The sequence below is a fragment of the Notamacropus eugenii genome, chromosome 3 (genome assembly GCF_028372415.1).
Source record: "Notamacropus eugenii isolate mMacEug1 chromosome 3, mMacEug1.pri_v2, whole genome shotgun sequence".
Taxonomy (NCBI): domain Eukaryota; kingdom Metazoa; phylum Chordata; class Mammalia; order Diprotodontia; family Macropodidae; genus Notamacropus; species Notamacropus eugenii.
The window spans coordinates 311,555,089-311,577,874 of NC_092874.1; the positions used below are offsets into that span (position 1 = coordinate 311,555,089).

Here is a 22,786-nt window from a genome sequence, read left to right on the forward strand (position 1 = left end):
CACACACACACACACACACACACACATCTTGCAGTCACCTGCATAAAAATGCCAATTGACTTCATGGCTGCTTATAAAATCAATCAATAAACATTTATTAAGTGCCTACTGTGTGCCAGGAACTGTGTTAAGGCAAAAGACAGTCCATGCCCTCAAGGAACTCACAGTCTAATAGGGGAGACAACATGCTATATATATATATATATATATATATATATATATATATATATATATATATATATATATATATATATATATGATAAGTAGGAAGTGATTCACACAGGAGAGGCACTTGAATTAAGAGAAGTTGGGAAAAGCTTCTTGTAAAAGATGGAATTTTAGTTGGGATTTAAAGATCAATGTGACAGGTTAGAAGAAAAATACAAGTGGGCCCAGGGCAGAGTTTTGGGGAAAACTCATAGTTAACGGGCAAGTCATGGATGAAAAATCAGCAAAGAAGACTGAGAAAGAGTGGAGGGACAGATAAGAGTTATAACAAGTTGGGAGCATTGTCATTATAATCTAAAAAAGAAAATATATCCAAGAGAAAAATGTGATCAACAGTAATCCTGTCAGAAAAAATAAAGTCAACATAGTCTGGCATGACCTGAACAGAATATGAATGAATGAATGAATGAAGCCTTTCTGGCTGTAGATTTTCTAGATCTTCACCAGCCTTTATTTTAATGATTCATTCTAGAAATTTACCAAGAATTCAACTTCTATTCAATGGTGTATTAGTTTGCAAATTCTCTTCCCTTTTTTTGTTACTTGGGACCTTTGTATGCTTTTGTCCAGCTTCTTGTGATACATCTGCTGTTGGGTTTCTCCCTGATGACTTTTCACTTTTTATTCCTGTCTGCCAGGAGGTGATACTTGAATTAATTCTTATAGGAAGCGATAGTTTCTAAAAGAGGGAGGAACAGAGGATATTCATTCCAGGCATAGGAAACAACTTGTACAAAAGAGAGGATAGACCAGGAGATGGGATATCACATTTGAATAATAGGAAACTGGCTAGCTTTGAGGGACTGTATAGTGGATGATGGGGTGAGGAATCTAGTTAAGTGTAGGAAGATAGGCTAGCATTGAATTTGGTTAGTTTTACATGCCTAATAGAAAAGATTGTATTTTTATCTTAGAGACACTCAAGCTATTTCAGCTGGGGAGCAATATTAGAAGTGTGTCTTAGGAATATTGATTTAGAAATTGTGACTGATGACTTGCAAAGGAAAGGGACTGTGCTCACCCAGGAAGACCAATTCAAAGACAATTGCAGTAGTCTTGGAAAGAAGATATATGTTACTCAACCACAGTGGTAACTATGTGAGTGGTGAGAAGGGTGGTGATCAGAAAAATACTGGATGAAGAATCACTAAGACTTGGCACCTGAAAGGAAATGGGGGAGGGGGTGGGCTAGTGGTAGTTGAGGATGATTTCAAAGGTGGCTGCCATATCTGAATCATAGAAAGGGTAGTGGTCCCCTTGATATAAATGGGTTAATCATGAGGGGGAAGAGGATAAGTTTTAGTTAGAAAGAGTTCAGCTGCCCTATGGTGAGTATTAAATAGGTGATAGCACACAAGTGTTTTATATATTCAATAAATATAGTAAATCATTGGATAAAAATCAATGATTCAAAATAATTTGGGGAAAATGTGCGTCAAATAAGTGATTAAAGATCTCTAAACCTTTCTTTATAAGGATCTGTATTTATAGTTAAAAGACACAGAAGAAATTAAATTATTCAAACTACAAGAAAAGTAATTTCAGATTTCCAGTGATCAAAGAAATCCAACTCCTTGCTTTAAATATTTTATTTCATCATTCTGAGTATTTCTTTTGTTGGGAGATATTGCAACTCTAAGTGATCTTGGAAACTTTCTGTGGTCATAAAATTTACTACCTTCTGCTAATCTAGTGATGAGCTTCTACAGACTCATCTAAATTGGTATTTGAATGACAGACATTCAGTTCATCCTTGGGTGCATAATGGAGACCTTTCAGCTTGTCTAGTACTTGCTAGAGCTTCTATTTGTAGTATTAGTTTAAGAAGCTAGAACCACAGTGAGGTGTTATGCTTGGACTCTAGAGAAGTAAGGTTCCAATGGTATTGATTGCATTTGGTGGCATTACAATAACGTGCTAATATGTATTTGTTCTGAAGTACTATTAGGTTTTGGAAATTACTGCATAATTCATTGAATTTTGTTAAGACCTCCTCAGACTTTGCGCTCAAAAAATAATTTATGAAATAATAGAATGATGTTGAAAAGTTATATTGCATACTATATATTCTGAACTTAATAGGCATCAAGAAATATGCCTTTCCATATACCCAGTAGAAGATAAAATAATTCTATGTAGTTGCAAATGTCTGTTATATGTAGCTTGATTTTGGAAAAAAATAATAAACAGCACACTTTCAAGGCTGTTTGCGAAGAAAACATAAAAATTCTTATAACAAATAAGCACAGTGAAGAGCTAAGCAAATTCACATATTGGCCATATCTGGAAATATATGACTTATTCTGTTCCTTGATCCTGTCATCTCTGTCAGATGGTGGTTAGCATGCCTCATCACAGGTCTTTCGAAGTCATGGTTGGTCCTTCCATTGATTATAAAATTAAGTCTTTTTTTCATCCAATTTTGCATTATTTCATAACCCCCCTCACAGTTGTAATAATATATCATTACAATCAAATAGCATGATTTGTTTAGCCATTTCTCAGTTAAGTATTCTGCTTATTTCAAGTTCTTTGCTATAAGAAGTACTAGTTTAGATATTTTTATATGCATTTTTTTTTGCCATTTTAATCTCTTTGGGATATAATCCTAGTAATGGCAGTGCCATTGGGTCAAAGAGTATGCATAATCTAATCTTTTTTGGGGGGAATATACTTCCAAATGCTTTCCAGAATGGCAAAATCAATTCATCAACAACACATTGGTTTGCCAGTCCTTTATCAATTATCATTCATTTGACAATCTTATAGATGAGAGGTTGAACTCCAGAGCCCTTTTTGATTGTCTTTGCTTTATTAGTAATGTGGAACCTTTTTGTCATATGCTTGTTGCTAGATCTGATTGTACTCGTTGGACTTGCCTCTTATCCTTTGACTGTTTATCCATTAGGGAAATGGCTTTTGTGTGTTCGCAGCAATTTGATTTATATCCTTATATGGCCCTATATAGAGCATTTATCATACATTTATCAGAAATTGACTACAAAATTTTTTCACAGTTAACTTTTCTATTCCTGTTTTAAACTTCATTGCTTTTGTTTGTGCAGAAACTTTTCATTTTTGTAATGAAACATATTCATTCTTTTTCCTGTGATCCTTTCTTTTTAAATTTTCCTTTTAAAATCTTATTTAATGTTTTATCTTCTTCAATTACATGTAAAAACAAATTTTAAAATTTTTTTCAAATTTTGAGTTCTAAGTTCTCTCCTTTCCTCTCCTCCCCGCATTGAGAAGACAAATGATTCGACATACATGTATAATTATGCAAAACACATTTTTATGTAAGTCATTCTGTGAAAGAAAATGGAGACAAAAAATAAAATCACCAAGAAAAATAAAGAAAAAAGTATCTTTGATCTTCATTCAGGCTCTACCACTTCTTTCTCTTGAGATGGACAGCACCTTTCATCATAAGTCCTACAGAATTGTCTTGGATCATTGTACTGCTGAGACTATCTAAGTATTCATAGTAGGTCATAATATAGTGCTGCTGTTACTGTACAATATTCTCCTGGTTCTGCTTGTTTCACTTTGCATTACTTCATATATTTTTCTAAGAGCACCCTGCTCATCATTTCTTAAAAGCACAATAGTATTCCACCCATCATCCTTTCTGTATCTTGTTTGATATTTATATAATTGCCTTCTTCCAGATTGTCCAGTTTTTTTCTGATGTGACCCTGTCTGTATCAGTTTCTTTATCTTCATATACACTTAAGTCATGTATCCATATAGAACATATTGTGTTATATGATAATGCGAGATATTGGTCTAAATTTAATTGCTGTCACACTGCTTTCTGGTTTAACAGGCAGTTTTTGTTAAATAGTCCTTATTACAGTAGGACTTTGGGAATTTATTGAATACTATGTTCTCCTACGTAAAACAATGTTCATTTGCTCCTAGTTTTTGTTCTTAACCTTTGTTTTGATGATTGATTGGTTGTTGTCCTTTGTACTGGAAAAGGACCAAAATGATATCACTTTATCAGGTTCTGGGTATAGCGTATTCAACTGTGGCTCATCACACCAAAATGAGGTTGAAAAGCTCCACCACAGGTTGAGTGCAAATAGTTCATATGAACATTTGGCGTGGAGATGTCTCTAAATTTGGCCATCTCACATTATTTTTGAGCTATTGCTTGGTGTATCATCTTATATCTGATACTGTTAGGCCTGCTTCCTAAAATACCCTCATGGATTTGTTAGAGCTACTGCCATATAAGAAATACCAAGTTTAAAAATGAAAAGTTGATACATATTACTTTCTGCTAAAAGTTAACTAAATTAAGCTTTCAGATGTTAACACCAACTTCTGCATCTTCATATCTGTTATTGTATAACATTACTGTAAATGCTAGTCAAACCATAGAAGTAAAAGAATAAATTTCATTGTTCATAGGGTTGAGAGGAAACAGTTTTTTAAAAATAATTGTTGGTGTGGTTCCAGGGGGTGCAAACGTTCTCCAGAGCCTTCTAGTTATGTCCTATAAGAGTCACAGAAGTGAACATGTCTGTTGTCCATGAGATTACTATTTCTAGGGCCATGCTACTAAAATATTATTAAGATGGAATTTATAATAATAAAAACTTGAAATCAGAGTTTTTTTGTGCCCAGTGGTTAAGTATATTATGGCAAACTAATATGATACAATATTATGACAACATCCCATATCACTAGTAAGAAGAATACAAAGATGTATGGATAAACCTGTATCATCAATGCAAAACAAAATGAACGTGCTAATAATAATATTCCCATTGGCCATTTACTTAAAAATATTGCAAAGTCATTACTAACACATTTTCTACAGATTTAGTAGGGTTCCCAAAGCAAATGTAATATTAATGTTCTTATTAAAAATTTATATTACATTTCAATCAAAATATAGTTTGAATTTATAGTATTTATTCTACATTTCTTTAGATTATGTTTCTTGGCATTTATTGTCAATTATTAATTTTTAAAATGATAATTGTGAAAAAAAATTTGAGATTTTTATGGTCATACCAAGTATTTCATAGTCAATACACATTTATTAAGTACCTGCTATGTTCCAGCGTTTTTGTACTGGGGATATAAAAAAAAAAGAACAAAAGACCACCCTTGCCCTTAAGAAGTTCAAAATCTAATTGGGGAGATAACATGCAAACAACTATGTACAAATTATATGCAAGATAAATAGGAAATAACCAACAGAGGGAAGGCAAGGGGAATCGGGAAAAGCTTCTCATAGAAGATGGAATTTTAATGACACTTTAAGGAAGTTGGGAGCCAGAGATGAGGGGGCAGAAAATGCCTGGAGTCTTTAGATGGGGTATTTTTTGGGAGCGTTAATAAGTTTCCTTTATCAATGTCATTTTTGTAAGGAGATCTAGCACCCCTTCCCCGTCTAGACTTATCTTTCCTTTCAATAATAATTGACTTTAACCAGATTTTGTAAGTTCCTTCTCTCAGAATCACCTCTTCATGTCCCACATATGCTAATTATAAACCTGAGCAATGTGCCGGCTTCATGATTCTTAATGTCAAAAACCTCAGGCTGAAATGAAATAAGCTAGGTCATTTTGCTTGTTGGTAAGTTATCTGTCATGAATAAATGGAACATTTTATTGATAGATTTCAGGTCAATTTCTTTTAGTGTTTCTATGAAGTCAACTTTTGGTGATATGTTAAAACTCTACCAGATTATGTTGGTCTTATTGGTTAAACACTCCCTGGAAAAAGAATCAAAATTCTTGTTTTTGCCAGGTTAATGAATTGTGCAAGGATATGGTTGACTGTTGTTGGAGTATGTTTTTGACAAGGCTGCTTTTGCTCATCCTGATCATATTTTGGTCAAAGTTTGAATATCTCAGCTAGACTTTTCTGATTTTATATCTTTTGAGGGATAACCTTAATACTACATTGAATTTTCTATATAATTGATTCTTCCTTCTTTTAGAGTAGATAGGAGCACAGAAGTATCCTTGCTTTTAAATTATACGTATTACTAAACACACTCACTAAATACATTTAAGATTTTTTATTTTTGATGCATTAAGTACCCCTCATTCTTTCTAATTACCCTTAAAATTTCTTTCTTCTTTCACAATCTCATTTACTTTTCCTTATGTGATTGAAGCTAATGTGTACTTCACCTTTATACTAGTCTTTTTTTCTACTTCCCATTTCATAAAAGTATCTCCAAATATCCTTGTAATTTTCATACTTCTTGATATTTATTGCATTGTAGAATTCGATTATGTTAGTGTGTCATGATTTATTTAACCATTCCCCTGTTGTATGTTTTAATTGCTTCCACTTAAAAAAAAATTGCATATAATGCTATTATGAAAATCTTTTAAAAGATCTTATTTTTTAAAAAATTTATTTATTTAAGTTTTCAACATTCATTTCCACAAAGTTTTGGGTTCCAAATTTTCTCCCCTTTTCTCCCCATTTCTCCCCTCCCTCCACCCCAAAACACTGAGCATTCTAATTACCCCTATCACCAATCTGTCCTCCCTTCTAACATCCCTCCCTTCCCTTATCCCCATCTTCTCTTTTGTCCTGAAGGGCAAGATACATTTCTATACCCCATTACCTGTATTTCTTATTTCCTAGTTGCAAGAACAATATTCAACAGTTGTTCCTAAAACTTTGAGTTCCAGTTTCTCTTCATCCCTCCCTCCCCACCCATTCCCTTTGGGAAGGCAGGCAATTCAATATAGGCCATATCTGTGTAGTTTTGCAAATGACTTCCATAGTAGTCCTGTGTTGTGTAAGACTAACTATAATTCCTTCCATCCTATCCTGCCCCTCGTTTCTTCTCTTCTCTCTTTTGATCCTATCCCTCCCCAAGATTGCTCCCTCCTCCCACTGCCTTCCCTTCCATTATCCCCCCCACCCTACTTATCCCCTTCTCCCCCACTATCCTGTATTGTAAGATAGTTTTTCATACCAAAATGAGTGTGCATTTTATTCCTTCTTTTAGTTAAATGTGATGAGAGTAAGCTTCATGTTTTTTTCTCTCACCTCCCCCCTTTTTCCCTCCATTGAAAAGTCTTTTACTTGCCTCTTCTATAAGAGAGAATTTTCCCCATTCCATTTCTCCCTTTCTCCTCCCAATATATTTCTCTCTCACAGCTTAATTTCATTATTTTAAGATATGATCCCATCCTATTCAATTCACCTTGTGCTTTCTGTGTGTGTGTGTGTGTGTGTGTGTGTGTGTGTGTGTGTAATCCCACCAACTACCTAGATACTGAAAAAAGTTTCAAGAGTTACAAATATTGTCTTTCCATGTAGGAATGTAAACAGTTCAACTGTAGTAAGTCCCTTATGACTTCTCTTTGCTGTTTACCTTTTCATGTTTCTCTTCATTCCTGTGTTTGAAAGTCAAATTTTCTTTTCAGTTCTGGTCTTTTCATCAAGAATGCTTGAAAGTCCTCTATTTTATTGAAAGACCATTTTTTCCCCTGAAGTATTATACTCAGTTTTGCTGGGTAGGTGATTCTTGGTTTTAGTCCTAGTTCCTTTGGCTTCTGGAATATCATATTCCATGCCCTTTGATCCCTTAATGTAGAAGCTGCTAGATCTTGTGTTATCCTGATTGTATTTCCTCAATACTTAAATTGTTTCTTTCTAGCTGCTTGCAACATTTTCTCCTTGACCAGGGAACTCTGGAATTTGGCCAAAATGTTCCTAGGAGTTTCTTTTTTTGGATCTCTTTCAGGAGGTGATCAGTGGATTCCTTGGACACTTATTTTGCCCTCTGGTTCTAGAATCTCAGGGCAGTTTTCCTTGATAATTTCATGAAAGATGATGTCTAGGTTTTTTTTTTGATCATGGCTTTCAGGTAGTGCCATAATTTTTAAATTGTCTCTCCTGGATCAATTTTCGAGGTCAGTTGTTTTTCCAATGAGATATTTCACAGTATCTTCCATTTTTTCATTCTTTTGGTTTTGTTTTGTGATTTCTTGGTTTCTCATAAAGTCATTAGCCTCCATCTGTTCCATTCTAATTTTGAAAGAACTATTTTCTTCAGTGACCTTTTGAACCTCCTTTTCCATTTGGCTAATTCTGCTTTTTAAAGCATTCTTCTCCTCATTGGCTTTTTGAAACCCTTTTTCCAATTGAGTTAGCCTATTTTTCAAGGTGTTATTTTCTTCAGCATTTTTTTGGATCTCCTTTAGCAAAGTGTTGCTCTGCTTTTGATGCTTTTCTTGCATCTCTCTCATTTCTCTTCCCAATTTTTCCTCCACCTCTGTGACTTGATTTTCAAAATCCTTTTTGAAGTCTTCCATGGCCTGAGCCCATGGAATATTTATTTTGAATGTTTGGGATATAGAAGCCTTGACTTTTATGTCTTTCCCTGATGGTAAGCATTGTTCTTCCTCATCAGAAAGGATGGGAGGAGATATCTATTCACCAACAAAGTAACCTTCTATAGTCTTATTTTTTTCCCCTTTTTTGGGCATTTTTCCCAACCAGTTACTTGACTTTTGGGTCCTTTGTCAAGAGTAGGGTATACTCTGGGAATCTGTGAGATCTCAGTTCCTTCAATGTGGCACAATCGAGTGTGTACTGGTCTGGACTCAGAGAGAGATTTTTGTGCCCAGAATCTTAGCAGATACCTCTCCACAGCCACCTGGTCTCCAGTTCCCAAGTCAGCACTGGGGGCTGATTTTCAGATAAGCTGGATGGGCAGGGCCGCCATTCAGTGTGAGACAAAGACCAGCTGGCCCAGAGCCTCCACCCAGGGCTGAAGTAAGACTCAGCTCTTCAATGCCCCCAGGGTTTTTACGCCCCAAAAATGTATGTGGCTGCTGTGCCTGCAATGTAGCCTCTGTGGCTGCTGCCTGCTTCTGGAGCTATGGGAAGGCCCTTCTCCCTTCCTGGCCAGCTGGAAAAACCCTGTCACTGACCTTTGGCACCTGTGGGTTGAGGGATTTTCGAACCAGCTCCTGCTGGGACTGGAGATTCCACAACTGGAGATTCCACCCCCAAGGGCTGATTCCTACCCGTGCCAATTGAGGCCAAGGCTAGGCTGGGCTCCACACTCTGCTCCAAGTCCAGTGCAACTCACATTTCCCGTGGACCTTTCAGGTCACCCTGGGCTGGAAATCTCCTCCACTCTGTTGTTCTCCCCTTCTGTTGTTCCAAAATTTGTTGAGGGTCCCTCTCTACAGGTATTTTATGGGCTGTGGCGGGGGGGGGGGGGGCGGAGATCCTGTGTATGTGTGTCTTTCTACTCCGCCATCTTGGCTCAGCCCCAAAAGATGTTATTTTTTTAAAATAAATTTCATTGATATTTTTACATTACCCACATATCCCATGGTATCAATTCCCTTGCCTCATCCTAGAACACCAACCCATATATTAAAAATAGAGAAAGAAAAAAGAGTTAAGTAACCAACATAGTGCAAATGTTTGACATTATACCCAGTGGTGTCCACATCCATGGTGGCTCATCTCTGCAAAGAAGTGATGGAGGAGAGTTGTACTTTCATATCTTCTTTAGTCCCAATGTAGATCATGATAACTGAACAAAATGTAGTTGTTTTTAATGGAATTGTTGTTATTCTCTTTGTTAGTGTTGTTTTTGTTATTTCCATTTACTGTTTTTGCTCATTGTGTATATTGCTAAAAGTTTTATTGATATGTTTTGTTTTTACAGCTAATTACAAATTAACTCCACTCTATGGGAGATCTTTTTGACAAGCTGAAAGGCTTCAGTAAAACAAGTTTTAAAGTCACCTCTCCTGGCAAGTGCTTTCATCATTCCACTTCTGTAGAGTATCTCCCTTTCCTTCTATTTTTGTTTTTCATTAATGGAAATCTATCATCTCTTTCTTCCACTTTCTGCCCCATGAAAAAAAGTGAGAGAAAAGAATGACACATTCCTTGTAACAAATATGCACAATCAGAACAAATTCCCTCATTGGTCATATACAAATACATAAACACATATGCCTGTACTATAAAAAACATCCACATATATGTATTTGTATATCTAAACGATAACAGTTTGACTTGAAAGTAGACAGGCTTGCCAAGGGTTGAGAAGGTGAGAACAAAACTCTTGCCTACTGTTATTCATCAAGTTACTTTCTGTATTTCTTTAATTTTTATTTTTTTAAAGTTCTCACAGTGAGGAAACTTCCTCTCTTAATACTGATTGGCACTTTCCTTACAAGTTATGGTCTTACAGCTTGAGAACTAAGAGGCTAACTGATGTGTACAGAGTCACATATCCAGTGTATATCAGAGGATGTACTTGAACCCAGGTTTTTTAGCCTTCATCTCAATATCCTGTCTCTATGGATCTTTATTAGTTAAAAATATATTTCTTCTTTGTAATTTATTAATTGTATGAGTCCAGATCTTCTCTATTCTTGATTTTGAAGGCCATTGACTAAAATATGGTTAAAAAACCACGTTTCCTTTTTTATTTTTTTCACTTTATCCATTTTTAGTTTCTCTTCAGTTAAGGGTAAACATAATTATGTTACAAGAGTCATGAAAAATTTAAGGAGAGAGTTCACTGTTATGTGGGGGCATTAAGAAAGACTTCATAAAAGAGGTAGCGTCGAGTAGAGTCTCAAAGACAGGAACTTGGCTAGACAAGCAGATGTAAGCAGTAGTCTATGCCAAGCATGGTACGTGTTATATGAGCAAAGGTATGGAATCAGAAGTGAGAATAGCCAGTAGTAAGTACATATTTTGTTATGGAAATAATTTATGGAAGGGAATGCTTTATGATTTAATTTATTGTCCATTCTCATTTTTTTCCCCAATATATCTTTTCAAAATTGTTGATAAGTTCTCATTGATGATTTGTAGTCTTTTTGAAAAATTACATAAGACATTTCCCCTAATTTGACTTTGCTCTTGATAGAGAAACATATTCAAAGTCACGTTGTACTTGTAAAGTTTGTATCTTGTCATTTAAGTGGGGAAACCATAATACTCTATAGATACTTTCCACAATTATTAATAGAAAAATTTCATTTGAAATGAGTTCTAGATATTACTCAGTTCAAATTTGTAAAACAAAAGAGTTTATAGGCCATTAAGACATAACATAGTTTAACTCATTAGGAAGGTTAAAAACAGTCAATGACCTTGAACCATAGTATTTACCCATTAATATGTGTTCCTTGCAATAGGAATAATTTCCATGAAAAATTGAAAATTAGAATTGTGCTGAGGCCATTGTACTGAAATATCTGTATCTTTTCTTATGCCTTTAGTAGCCCACCGAACTTTCTTCAAGTGCCATTGGAATGATTAAACACACAATGAATTTCATGGAAATAAAGTAACCTTGGCTTGAGGGAATTTCTATGAATGAATTAGACACTCTGAATATAATTGACTTTTGTGTTTAGAGATAGTGTTAATACTTGTTTTATTTTCTAAGTTTCTGATGTCATGGAGGAGTAAGTTTGACACACCCTTTTTACTAGCAATGACAATATTAATTTGATTGCTGTCCCAGAACTAGAAAGAAGAGTGTCCAGCTTCAGCATTATTGATGGTTGACTGGGAGGAAGGTGAAGTATGTCAATGACCACCTAGATAAACTAGGCTACGTGAGGCACTTAGCAATATTAATAGAGAGGCACCAAAGTACAAGTTTGGGAGGTGAAAAAGTTAAGTCTTCCATATTAAGTCTCACCATAGCATGGTAGCTTGCAAAAAGCTTGTTCTATTGTGTTAACCTATTTATGTGGTAATAAGGGTGACTTTTCAAAAAGCAAATATTTTTCAACTAATGAAACCAGTCCCCCAACTAGAAAAAACCCAACCCTAAATCCTTGTAGTATGTGTGAGTGTGTGTATGAGCAAAGCAAATTTCTGCATGAGCCATGTCTAAAAAATATACATCTAAATTTCCTAAGTATATCATGATTCAGTCAGAAAGTCATGCCATGTTTTACCTTGAGTAAGGAATCCAGATTGTTCATTGCACTGATCAAAGTTCTTAAATCTTTAAAGCTGTTTGTCTTTATAAGGGTTTTGTATAATTGTTTCCCTACTTCCTTTTACATCACTTGTCCCAGGTTTCTCTGAAACCCTTCAATAAGGATTTATTGATTGTTTTTTGGTTCATGGATATAGGTACTACTCAAGATATTCCTTTATTTGCTTGGTATTAACAGGGAAGATACCTGTTCCTATTTCCTCCACATACATTATAAAGCTCCTTTTAGACTCAAGAATTTTGTGTCCAGAAGTACTGGATTTATATGGAGACCCTGTCTTGTTGTTGGTGTTGTGGTTCCTCACATCTCCATGGTGATGTAATGACTTGTATGTGAATTGGATTTCAGCGAGGCAGAGCTCTGCAAAGTCAACAGCCCTGCTCTCTCCTCCAGAGTCTTTGGAGTTCATTGGCAAGACAAAGGTCAAGACTCTGGTGATGAGTCTTCCCCCTTAGAATATAAAGTTCTGAAAAACAGGGGAGGCAGAGCCAAGATGGCGGAGTAGAAAGACGCACATACACATAGCTCCGAACCCACAACCCACAGAACGGCTAGAGGGGACCAACCCACGGTGAATTCTGCACCCAGACGCCACGGAATATTGGAGCGAGGGAGATTTCTGTTCCGGAGAGACCTGCAAACCTCTCGCGGGGGGTCCTTCGCGCTGCGCACTGGGCACCGGGACTGGGAGCTGAGTGCAGCCCTGCAGCGGCCGGGACACCGTGAGGAAAAGATCCGAACGGGCTACGGGGACGAGATATCCTGCGGCCACGTGGGTCCCTCCACCCACAGAGGGACCTGCAAACCTCTCGCAAAAGGTCCGTCGCGCTGCAGACGCGGAGCCCAGCCCGGACCTGCGGTGGCCGCGGCTCCAAGAGGTACAGATCCGAGCAGGCTTTAGGGACGGGATCTCCAGCGGCGGCACAAGCCCCCCCACCCACAGGTCACGAGGGTCGGTGAGAGAGTCTCTTTGGCGGGTCGAGAGGGGAGTGGGGTGCCCCCATGGCTCGGGCCCCCCCGGGAGATAGAAGCTGAGAGGCGGCTGCAGACAGGGGCTCCCCAAGCGGGCGGGAGCCTGGATCCATTGTGGAAGGTCTGTGCATAAACCCCCTGAGGGAACTGGGCCTGAGAGGTGGCCCTGCCCCGACCTGACCATCTGAACTTAATTCTCACACTGAATAGCAGCCCTGCCCCCCGCAAAAGCCCTAAGGCGGGAAGCAGCATTTGAATCTCAGTCCCCAAACGCTGGCTGGGAGGACCAGGAGGCGAGGTGGGTGTGAGGAGAATATTCAGAGGTCAAGCCACTGGCTGGGGAGAATGCCCAGAAAAGGGAAAAGAAATAAAACTATTGAAGGGTACTTTCTCGGAGAAAAGACACCTCCTCCCTTCCTTTCTGACGAGGAAGAACAATGCTTACCATCAGGCAAAGACACAGAAATCAAGGATTCTGTGTCCCAGCCCACCCAGTGGGCTCAGGCCATGGAAGAACTCAAAAAGAATTTTGAAAGTCAAGTTGGAGAGGTGGAGGAAAAACTGGGAAGAGAAATGAGAGGGATGAAAGAGAAGCATGAAAGGCAGATCAGCTCCCTGCTAAAGGAGAACCAAAAAAATGTTGAAGAAATTAACACCTTGAAAACAAGCCTAACTCAATTGGCAAAAGAGGTTCAAAAGGCCAATGAGGAGCAGAATGCTTTCAAAAGCAGAATTAGCCAAATGGAAAAGGAGATTCAAAAGCTCACTGAAGAAAATAGATCTTTCAAAACTGGAATGGTACAGATGGACGCTAAGGACTTTATGAGAAAGACAGATATCACAGAACATAGCGTGAAGATTCGAAAAATGGAAGATAATGTGAAATATCTTATTGGAAAAGCAACTGACCTGGAAAATAGAATCAGGAGACACAATGTAAAAATTCTGGGACTACCTGAAAACCATGATCAAGAGAAGAGCCTAGACATCATCTTCCATGAAATTATCAAGGAAAACTGCCCTGAGATTCTAGAACCAGAGGGCAAAATAAATATTCAAGGAATCCGCAGAACACCGCATGAAAGGGATCCAAAAAGAGAAACTCCTAGGAACATTGTGGCCAAATTCCAGAACTCCCAGGTGAAAGAGAAAATATTGCAAGCAGCTAGAAAGAAACAATTCAAGTATTGAGGAAATACAATCAGGATAACACAAGATCTAGCACCCTCTACATTAAGGGATCGAAGGGAATGGAATAGGATATTCCAGAAGTCAAAGGAACTAGGACTAAAACCAAGAATCACCTACCCAGCAAAACTGAGTATAATACTTCAGGAGAAAAAATGGTCTTTCAATGAAATAGAGGATTTTCAAATTTTCTTGATGAAAAGACCAGAGCTGAAAAGAAAATTTGACTTTCTAACACAAGAATGAAGAGAACCATGAAAAGGTGAACAGCAAAGAGAAGTCATAAGGGACTTACTAAAGTTGAACTGTTTACATTCCTACATGGAAAGACAATATTTGTAACTCTTGAAACATTTCAGTATCTGGGTACTGGGTGGGAGTACACACACATGCACACATGCACACACGCACACATACATAGAGACAGAGTGCACAGAGTGAATTGAAGAGGATGGGATCATATCTTAAAAAAAAAAATGAAATCAAGCAGTGAGAGAGAAATATTGGGAGGAGAAAGGGAGAAGTTGAATGGGGCAAATTATCTCTCATAAAAGAGGCAAGCAAAAGACTTATTAGTGGAGGGATAAAGAGGGGAGGCAAGAGAAAAACATGAGGTCTACTCTCATCACATTCCACTAAAGGAAAGAATAAAATGCACACTCATTTTGATAGGAAAACCTATCTCATAATACAGGAGAGTGGGGGACAGGGGCACAAGCAGGGTGGGGGGGAGGATGGAGGGGAGGGCATGGGGAGGAGAATGCAATCCGAGGTCGACACTCATGGGGAGGGAAAGGACCATAAGGGAATAGAAGTAAAGGGGGACAGGATAGGATGGAGGGAAATATAGTTAGTCCTATACAACACAACTAGTATGGAAATCTTTTGCAAAACTGAACAGATATGGCCTATATTGAATTGCCTGTCTTTCAAGGGGAAGGGGTGGAGAGGGAGGGAGCTAAGGAGGTTGGAACTCAAAGTGTTAGGACCAAATGTAATGTTCTTACCACTGGGTAACAAGAAATACAGGTTAAGGGGTCAAGAAAGCTATCTGGTCCTACAGGACAAAAGAGAAGACGGAGACAAGAGCAGGGAGGGAGGATAGAGAAGAGAGTAGATAGGTCACAGGGGCAATTAGAAAGCTCGGGTTTGGGGGGAGGGGATAAAAGGGGAGAAAATTTGTAACCCAAAATGTTGTGAAAATAAATGTTAAAAGTTAAATAAAAAAAAATAAAAATAAAAAAAAATAAAATATATTTTTTAAACAAAAAAAAAAAGAAAATAAAAACAGGGAAAAAAAGTTCAAAAAAAAAAAAAGAATATAAAGTTCTGGAGGACAGGGATTGTCTTTATTCTTGCTTAGTGCTCCACAATGCTTAGCACTTTGCCTAACATGTGAGGAGCTGGGGGAAGGAATCATGACAGTTGTTGGTTGAATAATATTCTACACATATCTTTGTAACTTATTATTTTATGCTTACCTGCATCTTGGGAACCTTTGCTGTAAGAAGAATGAGAAAAATTTGTAGCAATATTTAAAGCAATGAACATTAATTGATAATATTATAGAAATAAACCTTTGTTTAAAATACAGTTATCCCTTTTATATTGCGGGGAATAAGGGTGTGGTGCCTCTGAAAGCAAAATTTTTTGGCTCTCCTTTTGTACCAGAGAAGAAGTTTGAATTATTATGTTATTAAAAGATAATTGATGTTGATATTATCCAATATTATGCATATATTTTATGAATTTCTGAGTTTCTAAATGTTTTTTTTTCCCTCGTCTGTGGCTTCCACAAAACTCCCCCCCAAATTCCCATTCAATTTCTTATGCTGGCAATGATATATTGAAACTGTGATGACGAAAGTTGTGATGCAGAAGGGATTATTATAAAATCATTAGAAATCAGCCAAAGGGGTAAGATTGATTAAGGTATTGGGCAGGTGGGTTAGAATTGTGGGAAAGTGTTTGATGGATCAGTATATTATTTATATTTCCTTTAAAAGAAAAGTTTTATTTTTCTTTATTCATGTATTTCTTTTTTTCTTTTCTCCCCATGTTACAGTGTGCAAAGACCCACCTTACAAAGTAGAAGAATCTGGGTATGCTGGTTTCATTTTGCCAATTGAGGTTTATTTTAAAAACAAGGTATGTAGCATTCACTTATTATGTCAATCTATGGAAAACCCCTTTGAAATGCTGTTGAATGATTTATTATGTAAAAATGATGCAGCTGTTTTGATGTGCCAATATTTTAATTACCAGAATATTTTGAATCAAATCAAATTTAATTTTTCCCCCCTCTGGGAGTACTGTGTGGTATTATCCTTAATCAGGAATAGAAGAGCAAGTTTCTTGAACAGAAGAGAATTTTAATTTGTCTTTTTCTCAGATATTTAATTTTCTTAAGTAGGAGAAATCAGTAATTCTTCTGAAGAATAATTTTGAAGAAAAAATTATTGCCTGTGTATGATAAAGAAAGTGGAAGTTAGGTTTTTATTCTGGAAACTTAGCATTGTTCCATCTTATCATAATACCAGCACCATTGGATTTTTGTGTGGGGAAAAAACCATCTCTGATGTTTTATATTTAGCTGGAAAGAGTTTAATGAACGTATATGCACTTATTACGGTTTAAGATATTAGCAGACTGAAAATTACTTTAAGAATTATTCTAAATTATCTACAGGCTGATGGAATATAGTCTAAAAAGTTTCATATTTTTCCTTTGCCCACAAAGTTGCTCTAGTTCACAGAGCTTGTTCTCTCAAGTTTAGAAAAAACACATGTAGTGTATTTAGGATGCAGTAAGCAGCCTTGTCATCAGGAAATGTGTCTTAATAGTTGTGGGTTTTGGTTGTAGGAGACTTGGAATATTTTGATATTTAGAAATGGCTTTTCCTCATCTTTTATTCCAAACTAGGGTAAAAAAAACACTTTTTAGATTTTTTTTTTTGGAAAGCACGTATAGTAATATGACTGTTACATTGATAATTTCTTATATTTGAATATTCCTTTTGGCACTTAAGATAGATTTCATTCCTTGAGTTGTCTTGCCAATAATAGTTTGTAGACTAATTTGCACATCAAAGTAAAGTTTGTTCATTTATTCATTTTTGATTCTTTTTGATTGTGTGAAGACCTCTCTGGTTGCTCCTCCTTTCAATTCATCCTACATAACAGTGCTATTTGTTCCATCAAATCAGATTCATTTTCCTGTTGTGTTAGATCGGATCATAACATTTCTTTGCTTGAAAAACTTCAGTGATACCTTATTGCCTAATGAATAAAGTCCAGTCTCCTTAGTTTGGACTACATGGCTATCCATAGGATGTCTATGTACCTTTCCAGTCTTATCTCTTGTTATTCCCCTTCATATACATATCCTACATTTCAGCCAAATTGGATGGCTCATAGCCTTCTGAGATTGTCACATGCCTTTTTTGTTTCCCTCTTTTTGCTAAATTGCTGATATCAGTCACCATACCTTGGATACCTGTTTCATCCTTATTCCTTGAGAGTATAACAAAATGCCTTGCTCCTCATAGGTGCTTAATATTTGTTGAATACAATTTAATAATAATAACAGTAACAGAAGCTAAAATTTTTATAACACTTTGTGCCAAGTACTTTGCAAATGTTATCGCATTTGATCCTTACAACCATCGTAAGAGTTGCTTTTATGATGAACATTTTACACAAGAAGAAACTGAGGCAAACAGAAGTTAAATGATATGTCCAGGGTTATAAAGTTAGTTAGTGTCTGAGTCTGAATTTGATCTCAGATCTTCCTAACTCCAGACCCCATTCTCTACTTCTGAACCGTTTAACTGCCCCATTCAAGATAAACAACTGGAACCACTAACCACTCTTCCAAGTCCTACTCTTTCATTACCTCCTCTTTGAAGTCTTTCCTAATTGTTCCTTCCAGAAGTAATCTGTTCTCTCTGAATGATGATCTCACTTTTTCCTTCTCATACATTTGCATCACTTCCTCTTTGTATTGTAATTATTTGCTTACATTATTCCAAGTTCCAAGAGAGTGCAAAGTGGTTCATTTTCAATTAGTGTTCCCATCTGGGTCTAGCACAATATTATCTAATTGTAGTGCTTAATACTTGTTGACTGAATAATTGATTGTAGTCCTTTTTCACCAAGATATTTTGATATAAATAACATTATCGCCAATAGTACCCGGAACCCTTTGATGCTTTGAAGTTTCATTTGGGTCTTTATATTTATGTGATCCTCCCTGTAAAGAAATGACCCAGTACTCTTGAAGACTGTTATGAATTATTTATTATTGAAGCCCAAGCTCTTATTTTCTAGCTTGTTAAGAACTAGCATAGCCTAGTAAGGATCATGGCACAATCTAGGTCTATTGTTCAGGGCCTATTGTAACTAAGTGTGGAGAAGGTTAACATCTGGAAGGTTGATTACTGGGTGATGGCTTGCTTTTGTTTTCGTTGTGGCCATAACATCTCATGAAGAATACCTACTAGTTGTGGAGAGGTTATAATTTCAATGGTAGAGTTGTCCAAAATCACAGAAACTCATAGTTGAAAGGAACATAGGGCATCTGCTCCAAAAATCTCTTCTGTACCATGCCTGACAGCTTCATTCTCCCTGATTGAATACCTTTGGTGAAAAATGCACTCACTTTTAGGGAAGGCAGATCATTTCACTTAATGACGTCACTTCTGGGGGATGGCCACAGAATAGAGAGTGTGTTTATGAAAGATTAGACAGAGGTAGAATTACCAAGGTTTAGCTACCGGTTAAATGGAGGGAGAGAGAAAGAAGAGTCAAGAAGACAGATATGGAGCTTAGGTAATATGGAGCATAGTTTTGGTAATGTTAGGTATGGAAATACATTAGAACTAGCAGGCTTTGTGGTAAAGATCACTTTTGTGACTGATTAAGGTATTTAAACTGTTTTTGTTTTTTCATCTGTAAAATGAAGTGTTTGAACTTCTTTTAATTGTTTCAGTTGTGCCTGACTCTTTATGACCCTGTTTGATGTTTTCTTGGCAAAAATACTGGAGCATTTTGTAATTTTCTTCTCCAGTTCATTTTATAGATGAAGAAACTGAGGCAAACAGGGTCAAGTGACTTGCTTAGGGTCACATAACTATTAAGTGTCTGAAGCCAGATTTGAGCTGATTCCAAGCTTGGCACTCTAGCCACTGTGACACCTAGATGCCTCAAGATTATAATTCCTTTTTCCTCCTGTCCTGTGTGGGATTTGAACCAGGTCATCTCTATATTCTTACCAGTTATAAGTGTTATGATCATGCAAAAAAAAAAAAACCTTCATAGCCATTTGTCAATTTTATATTTCCATCTCTGCAACTTGCCACTTTACTCTGATGTGTATGACTTTTTTAGGTATTGAATAGGTGTTAATAAAAAACAACTTAATAGAGGGCAACAAGAGAATATTTCATTTTTTTATGTTTTAGAATTTTTTTCACTTTTAAAGTTAGATGTCAGGAGAGAAGAAGAAAATGATTCATTAGACATTTCCTTTAGGACCTTTTTAAAAAAACAAATAGGCATTTGACATCATATGTAGAAATTTAAGCCATCAGATTAGAATTATTTTAATTTTTTTTTAATTAGTGAGAATTTATAATCTCTCTATCCTTTTTTCCCTACTGGCATTGGGGTGAGAAAAAAGAAGAACAAAACCCTTATATTCTTTGTTATATAAAACAAATAACCATGTTGTCTGTATCTAAAATCTGTATTTCATTCTCCATGTTTAGTTCATCACCTATCTGGAGCTGGGTAGCAGTAATCGTTGAATGTTTCAGTAATCAGAACTCTTAAATCATTTAAAGTTGATGTTCACATTATTCCTTATAGTATGAATAGTTAACCTTGGTTCTGCTCACTTCATTCTGCAACAGTTCATACCCATCTCTCCATTTCTCTTTGAGACTATCTTTTCCCTCATTTTTTACAGAATGATAGCCTTCCTCCCTCTCTCTCTTCCCTCCCTATTTTCTTTCCTCCCTCCCTTCCTTCCTTCCTCCTTTCCTTCCCTCCTTTTCTCCTTCCTTTCTTCCTTCCTATCAGGATTAAGTGACTCCCCCAGATTAGTAAGTATCTGAGGCTGAATTTGAATTCAGGTCTCCTTGACTCCAGGGCAGTTGCTCTATCCACTTCACCACCTAGCATGACAATATTTCATTATATTCATATATCATAATGTTTTCAGCCATCTTCCAATTTATGGAGACACCTTTTGTTTCTAGCTCTTGCCATCACAAAAAGAGGTGTTATACATATTTTTTGCATATATAGACTTTTTTCCTCTTTATCTCTTTGGGGTATTGGCATAGTAATCATATCATTGGGTCAAATGGAATATTGCCAGTTTAGTTACTTTTGGGACAAAAGTTACAAATTGCTTTCCCTAATATGTGAACCAATTCATATCTCCTATGGAAGTTAATAACATGTACCTATTTTCGTATTGTTTTTCCTGGATTTCTCGCTTTGGCAAACTTTGCTGATCTAATGGATTTGTTTTTCTTTCTTTTCTCTATTGGCCATTTGGAGCATTTTAAATATATAGCTTGGATTTCTTCCCTTAAGGATTGACTCCTCATTTATCAATTGGACAATGACTTTTATTCTTAAATGTTTGAGTCATTTCATGTATCTCAGAAACAAGAACTTTATCCAAAAATCTTAATTAAATCACAATTAAATCAATCCACTCTACCCTTAAATACATTAGTTTTGGTTGTCCAAAAACTTAATTTTATGTTATCAATAATTGTTTAATCTTCTGTGATTCTCTCCCTCATTTCATCATGAATTCTTCTCATATCCCTAGATCTAAAAGATAATTTCTTCCTTATTTCTTTGATTTATTTATAATGTTCCCTTTAAAATTTGGGTCCTTTATCCATTTGAAGCTTATATTAGCATATGGTATGAGGCTTTTGTCTCTGATACTACTTTGCAGTTTGTCAAATAGTGAGTCTTTCCCCTCGTCATTGGTGGGGTGGGGTGGGGGTGTCTTTGGGCTTATTGAAGATCATATTTCTGGATATTTGGTAAATGCTATAAGATATTGCTCTATGCCCAATTTCTGCAGCTTTCCAAAGAATTTTTGCCAAATACTTAATTCTTGCCTTTCTATATTTGTCAAACACAAGGTGACTTTAGTCATTATGCTGCTGCAAATTGTATGTCTATTCTGTTCCATGTTATACCTTTCTATTTCTTAGTACCAGATAGTTTTAGTAATTACTGCCTTATAGTTTAAGATCTGGGATGGCTAAATCTCCTTGCTTTACATTTTTTCCCATTAATTCCTTTAACATTCTTGGCCTTTTGTTCCCCCAAATGAATTTTTTTTCTAACTCAGTAGAATAACTTTTTGGTAATTTATTTGGATAGCATTGAATCTATAAACTAGTTTGGGTGAAAGTGTCACTTTTTTATTATATTGGCCCTATGTAGCCATGAACAATTAATATTCTTCCATTTATTTAAATCTGATATAATTTATATAAAAGATTAAAAAAAATAATTTTATACATATAGTTCCTGGTTTGTTTTAATAGGTGTACTCTCAGGTATTTTATATTGTAGAGCTATTTTAAAGGGGTGTCTCTTACTGTCTCTTCTTGTAAGATTTTGTTGGTGATATGTAGGAATGTTGATTTATATGCATTATACACACACACACACACACACACACATACACATATATATATATACATATATGTGTGTGTGTTTGTCCTTTGTTGCCGAAGAAGACCATACCATCAGAGAAATAATGACATGACTTGCACTTGACCTTGTTTTGAGTTAATGAAGGCTATACATATATATATATATATATATATATATATATATATATATATATATATATATATATATATATACATACACATGTATAATCTATATAACTACTTTGCTAAAATTATTGTTTTAATGAACTGTTTAGTTGAGCCTTTGGAATTTTCCAAGTATATCATCATTTTGTCTACAAAAAGAGGTAGTTTTATTACTTCATTTCCTATTCTGCTTCCTTCTATTGCTTTTTCTTCTCTCATTGCTATTGCTAAGATTTCCAGTACAATTTAGAATATTATTGGTGATAATGGACATCCTTATTTCATACCTAATTCTACTGGGAAAGCTTCTAGCTTATCCCCATTATAAATAATGTTTGCTGATGGTTTTAGGTGAATGACTTTTTTTCAATTTAAGGAAAAATCCATTTATATCTATACTTACAGGTATTTTTAAGTGAAATGAGTGTTGTACTTTATCAAAAGCTTTTTCTGTATCTGTTGATATAATTATATAAGTTTTGCTACTTTTATTATTGATATAGTTATGTTAATAATTTTCTTTATTTTAAACCATCCTTGCACACTTGGT

At 35.9% G+C, this 22,786-nt stretch overlaps 1 protein-coding gene across 8 annotated transcripts in view; it reads left to right on the top strand.

Moving 5' to 3' along the window:
• The window catches only part of MLLT3 (MLLT3 super elongation complex subunit), a 319,195-nt gene that overhangs the window by 149,006 nt on the left and 147,403 nt on the right, over positions 1-22,786 (top strand). For all 8 annotated transcript variants that reach the window (XM_072596671.1, XM_072596673.1, XM_072596672.1 and 5 more), the window contains exon 3: positions 16,444-16,526. In XM_072596671.1, the coding sequence (XP_072452772.1) occupies positions 16,444-16,526 (83 nt within the window). The remainder of the gene's footprint in view (positions 1-16,443; positions 16,527-22,786) is intronic.